This window comes from Amblyomma americanum, chromosome 3, assembly GCF_052857255.1.
Source record: "Amblyomma americanum isolate KBUSLIRL-KWMA chromosome 3, ASM5285725v1, whole genome shotgun sequence".
Classification (NCBI taxonomy): domain Eukaryota; kingdom Metazoa; phylum Arthropoda; class Arachnida; order Ixodida; family Ixodidae; genus Amblyomma; species Amblyomma americanum.
Window position 1 is genome coordinate 127172155 of NC_135499.1, and position 6000 is coordinate 127178154.

Sequence of the window (6000 nt, forward strand, 5' to 3'; positions counted from 1 at the left end):
AAAACACACTTGTACGTGTTATTTTCATAACAAATGCTACCATAACTCCTCTCTATTTCCTGCACGGATTCAACCAGCAGCAGTCATTTTTCCCTGTCATTATCATCATCACTATGTCCGCTTCCCATGCATTATATAAGGCAACACACTCCGTCATCACCTCCCCAAATCTTCTTAAGACTTGAATCGCCGTTCAGCATCATCAGGCATGGCTGGCCCTATTTCAAAATACCAATGAGTCTTTATAATGAGCGAACTTAATGATTCCTCTCGTGTCCAGACATCATAATAATTACAGTTTATAAACAGTTAAGATAAAACACATATGATAATTTTTTAACACTGTTATGAACTGACAAGCTCGCTTACCTTTCATTTGTTTTTTGATGCTTTTTACAGGATCCAGCCACCTCTGAAACACAGTTACATATCACCAAATTAGAAATCTGTCTCTCTTAAGACAGTATGCAAACTGACCAAGGTGACTGCAGGAAAGATAACAACACCAGTAAACTAATCAAAATAAGTTACAAATAGCAAAATCACGTGATTTAGCTTGCAACCATAACTCTGCCTCGAATGTATAACAGCACACTAAAAAAATTCAAATGGCAATTTCACTTCCATGGTAGTCTTTTCATGCTGTTGGTTGAAACTATAAAAGTTCTAATAGAAAGCAGCACTCATTATCTAACTTATCTGTTATTAGCGGCATTAACTACTGCCCACGCAGATGACTAATCTGAAAGTCAGCATTCAATCTTTTTGCTAGGCAAGGTTTTAACAGAGGTCTTTGTGATTTTCATTACACTGAACTGAAAGTACATAAAATCCCTTAGTGCAGCCAAACCCAAGCACTGTCCATATAAAGTAAAAAAACTTTTCAAGTGGATACAAGCAAATGACTGGTGTGAGCAAAACTTCTGTGAAAATCTATAAACAATCATATTTTTAGCCAATACTGCTCATACAAATGCAATCTTAAGGATTAGAACCGAAGGCAAAAAAAAATGTTAGGTGCATATAAAAAAAAATGTCAAGAGTAACTGTTGCTTGCACTTTCGAGGGCAAAAGTAGTGAATACTACATGAGGTTTGACTAAACTAGATTTCACTACCACACCATTGCTACCCCTCATGTTGACACGGCGAAACAAAGTGGGAGGATTCCTTGTTTCAATCTTCAGCTGCCTTGCTTATTGAAAACACTAAAAACTTTCCGCTGCATAACACTAGTCGAAGCACTCGTGGTATACACTTCTGCTCCTGACAGTACCATTTTTAGTTGATTTACTGAACACAAGGACTGAATGAAGTACTCACCATGCCATCAATGGCTGATGCCTTTTCTGAAAACTGGAGCCCAAAGTAATCTTTCTCCACCAGCTCAGAGTGCCGGAAGACGAGGTCGAACAAAACCTGGCCTTTCGATCGTTTCTGCACAGCACAAAACATGCATACATACTTTAACACATAAACTTACTGACCACAAGGAGGCCCAAAAATTGCTACTTCATAGCAGGTTAAGCTATTAATCATTTAGTTTTTAGTTCAGCTGGTTAAAATTACCTAAAGTCTAAAGAGCTATAAGTTCAGAAAAGCATATTACATGTGATTGCATTCCTGAGGTGCAACGATCATCAAGTGTATCAGTACTTCTTTAAGCGGGCAATGTCAAAAGCAATTTAAATGTTGCCAAAGCAGATTATTGTCCATACATTACCCAAAACTGCCACAAGCTGGGACCATAAGCACCAAATATAATCTTTGTAGTTCAGTTTTATTTGGGCAATAGGAGCAGTTTAAATGATGGTTAAATGAAATTAGTGGACTGGAAGATTTGTCCATAAAGTCACACCGACAACGAGCAGTGATGAAGTCTGGAGGTCTCATAACTAAGAGCAGAGAAGAAATGAGAAATCAATGAAAAAGTGCTTATTCATGCAGTGGGCTTAAATTCGCTGGCAGAACTGACAATGATGGTACTGTTCAAAAGAGTGCTCCAAAAGGAATAAAAGTCCCTAATACACCTGCTACTAATAAAATTTCAGCAAAACTTTTTTGGGTAGGAAGTTCAACCTCACTGTATTTTCACTTCAAACAAAGCAACATATATCATGTATGATGATGAAGTCAAGCAGAACAGCTAATGGCTTAGTAGTCGGGAGAATCACATTAAAGTGTGTATCCTATGAAGCAGTTGGTTTAATAAAAGCACATACAAATGAAAAGTGACACTTTTAAAGCACTAAAAGCAGTCTTCAAATAAATCCTCATTGCATTGAAGGTAACCTAAAATTGTGTGGTAACTTAAGGTAACTGTTCATCTAAGGTATCTTAAGACGAACAAAGGCACAACAAAGTACCGCATTCCACTAAGGCACTTAGAAATAGCATGCCTTGTGATAAAGCAAACGAAGCGGTCGAGCGCAAGTCTGTGCGCAAATATCAGTGTGCATTGCAACCTGCATGAGCATATTCAGTGTCGGTATGACTGCCATTGTAACCAACACCCACATGAACAGGGCTGCCAACACAACCATAACCTTGGTAAGATTGGTATTGATAAGACCAGTGCAAATAGATGTCGATCTGCTTCGAGGTAGTAGCTTTGAACATAATAGTCTCAACAGCCATAAATGGCAACAGGTGTGAATCAATTGCCACCACTTTCAGCGTAAATGGCATAGTTCCGGCCATTTAAGGGGAAGAAAGAGGGTTACAGTAAGTGATAATAGAGATGGAAGGTAGACGCGAATATGCACAAACAACGCCAACTGGCCTTATCCCAGCAGAAAACATTTCTACAAACTCGAGTACATTTTTTTTTAGCAACTGGAAGTTGATGGCCAATCGCTTTCATGAATACCTAACAAAGAAGCCACACTCATCAATTATCGAATAGCAGCTCTTGATGGTAATCTGCTATACCAAAATAAGAAATTTGGACACAATCAGCTGCTACCATTCCTAATGCAGTGCAGCATTATAATAATATAGTCCTAAAAGGGTACACAATGATGGTTTCTTTACTCCGCTCAAATTAATATGTTTTCACTGTCACAGCTACAGACACACATGCAGAGTGCGATGTAGGTGAGACCTTGATGCCGTATGCGTAAGCTTCCAATAAAACTGTCTGAGCTTAAGCTCTGTACTTTTTGCTTCATGGAACCGATAAATTGAGCTGCATTAGCAAAATGTGGTGCTAATGTGTAAAACAGTTTTGGAATCAAAGAAGAAATCAAAGAGGAGAAACAGGCGTGGCTGCAGCACCTCAACATCGAAGGTATGCTGGCTATCATCCAGGAAGAAGACGATGCAGCGGAGGGACTTGACACTCTTTGCGTCGCGGGCTGACTCGGAGGCTTGGACGTGGTAGGTGCCGCTGGAGCTGCCCAAGGCCCTCCTGGACATGGTCCTTCGCCAGCCACTGCACATGTCAAGATAAAAACCGACGCTCTTACTTTTGTGAAACAACAAAAAAATGCCAACGAGAGGCACATCACTTAACTGAATTAAACTAGCTCCATTCTCACTTACAGACAAGAAAAAAGCTACAAGGGTGTCCACATGAGCTTTTAATAACACCTTTTTATCCACAACAACAGCTGGCAGCACAAGGAACAAAGTTGTGGACGAAAAGACTAAATATGACCACACTCCAGGCTGAGCAGTGCATGACCTACTGAAAAAGGTTTGGAGCTGCAAAACTACTGGCTTCACAAAGAAAAAGTAATAGAATACTGTGGCAAAGGCAATGAAATATTGTATCGAGTGCAAATTTAAATCCAAAGCCTTGAGTTACACTAAGAAAACAAATATTAAGTAAGATATTCAAACTGCCCCCACACAACAATGCATTATGCATCCTACACGAAGTGCCTAAATCATGCAAGCACATCTGCTCATGTATGTGTTCAACGACTGTTACTAAAGGCTATGACACTTCCTTGCCATTGTGCAATGTTCTCCAGAGTGCTTCAAAAGAAAGCTTTTTTGGCCTTGCTTATACTGTATGTTTAAAATCAGTCATAATATGCAGCCTTTATTTTGTGTATTTTTTTTTGCACTGAATGACCACAAAAGTGCTCAATACACGTTCATTTTATGTTTGGAGTAAAGTAAGCTTGTCTGAGATGTAACAAGTCTTGTTGCACCCATCCCTAAATGACAGTCACATGCACACACATTTTAGGCTGTTTCTGCTTTTCTTCTGCAATTACTCCACTGCTGCTTTCTTCCTATTTACATGCTCAGGGTAGCCAACTCTGGTTCTGTTCGAACTTCTCTGCCTTCCATTGCACCATCCTAGCTTTTTTCTTGAGCTTATGATACTGGTGCACTTTAAATCTCCTAACGCAGTTGTGTGACAGTTTATATACTATGAAGTAAATAGCACTGCGATCCCAAAAGCAATAACACTGATCCTCTGCCGATTTGCGCAGCCGCCAAAAAAACGATACGAGTACGCAGAAGATAAAGTCAGCATGACTTATAGTACAGTCGTCCACAGACCTGTCTGGAGCGGTCGAACTCCGTGCCATCTGCGCTCCGCAGCGCGCATTGTGACGTCTAGCGGAAGCGCCTGGTTCGAGATTGCGCATCTTTGAGTGTCGGCTGAGCATCAGACATGCGCTATCTCGAACCAGGCGCCGCCGCTAGGCGTCACTCAGCGCGCTGCGGAGCGCAGACGGCACGGAGTTCCAGCACTCTAGACAGGTCTGTGGAGCATCATTCGTTCCCATGGGGAAGGAAAAGGACTCCATGGTTCGTTCCCGATCACACTTTTTTTCTTTTTCGCTTGCCTAGCCCAGCATTCTTGAAAATGCACCCGAAAGACACACCGCTCCAGCCGTGATCAATACAGCCATGTCGCAGACTTCAAACGCCAAATGTCACTGCCCAGCCCTCCATTGCATCTGCTTCACTGCAAGACAGTTGGCCTTTGGCTTCACTGCACGGCGTTGCTCGAATGCCATCATCGTCACAAAGCTCTTCTCTGCCACGGTTTACTTTCCGCCTGCTCTTGACACCTTGATAACATTTATACTCATTGTTAAGAGACTTCTAAGCATACAAAGAAGGAAAAAACGCGCCCACGACCGAATGCATAGGAAGAAGGCGAAGGAAGAAGAGGGAGCATTGCAGTCGACAGCAATGGCTAGGAGGACAACTTTTCTTGGCAATGCAGCTCAAGCTACAGAGCTGTAACACGCACTCCTTCCTACGCAGCGAATATAGCCCATAGGTGTAGTTAACAGACCTTTGCAAAAAGGGCTCCCTTGGGTGCCGCCAAAATGCTATCTAAACTGTCGTGTGCACTTTGTGACTGTGACCCTGTGACTCGCGTGTCTCTGGACTGTCGTGTGGAAGCTGCAGCGAAACCGGTTTGCTACCTCCCAGAGAGGAGTCGTTTGGATAACTCCCTCGCCTGAAGCAAAGGTCTATGGTTTCTTCTTAAAACACAGTACCAGTTCTAAATTTAAGGCATGATAACTGCGCATTCTAAAAGTTAGTCACGGCAAATTAAGTTTGACACGCACGCTTACAACAAGCTTCCATAGATGGCGCCAGCTGCCCGGGGGGCGACGTTGTGTTCTTGTACAGTGTTGTGCGTTTTTATCGTGAACACTAAATTTCCCCGCCTCAACCGCTGGCTCATTTGCCGTGAAACTGCACGCAGAGCTTGCGTATTATGGTAACTTTTGTATCGTAGCAAGTTTGACAACGGTATTTACTTAGTTGAGCCGTGCATGATGCGAAAACGTAATCGTCTACGTAGAGATCGACGAACCAAACCCCGCAGACGACGTTTTTTCGCTAAATGGCGGTAGTGGCGCCATCTGTTTTTAGCAGTCGAAAGCGTCTCGACAAGGCCGCCGAGGCGAGCGTTTCGAGAAGCGCGGCCCTTTGAATATGCCGTTCCGGCCGTTTCGTCTGCTTCAACTGAAGCACTTACAACATTTTCAGCGAATTGAGCGGAAAAATATCAGAACAA

General features: G+C 42.4%; 1 protein-coding gene across 6 annotated transcripts in view; it reads right to left on the reverse strand.

Moving 5' to 3' along the window:
* Window positions 1-6000, reverse strand: part of Ptpmeg (protein tyrosine phosphatase Meg) — a 267518-nt gene that overhangs the window by 98035 nt on the left and 163483 nt on the right. For all 6 annotated transcript variants that reach the window (XM_077657837.1, XM_077657839.1, XM_077657836.1 and 3 more), the window contains 3 exons: window positions 3276-3432; window positions 1323-1436; window positions 370-412 (listed from right to left, as the gene is read on the reverse strand). In XM_077657837.1, coding sequence (XP_077513963.1) covers window positions 370-412; window positions 1323-1436; window positions 3276-3416 — 298 coding nt within the window. In that variant the 5' untranslated portion in view covers window positions 3417-3432. The remainder of the gene's footprint in view (window positions 1-369; window positions 413-1322; window positions 1437-3275; window positions 3433-6000) is intronic.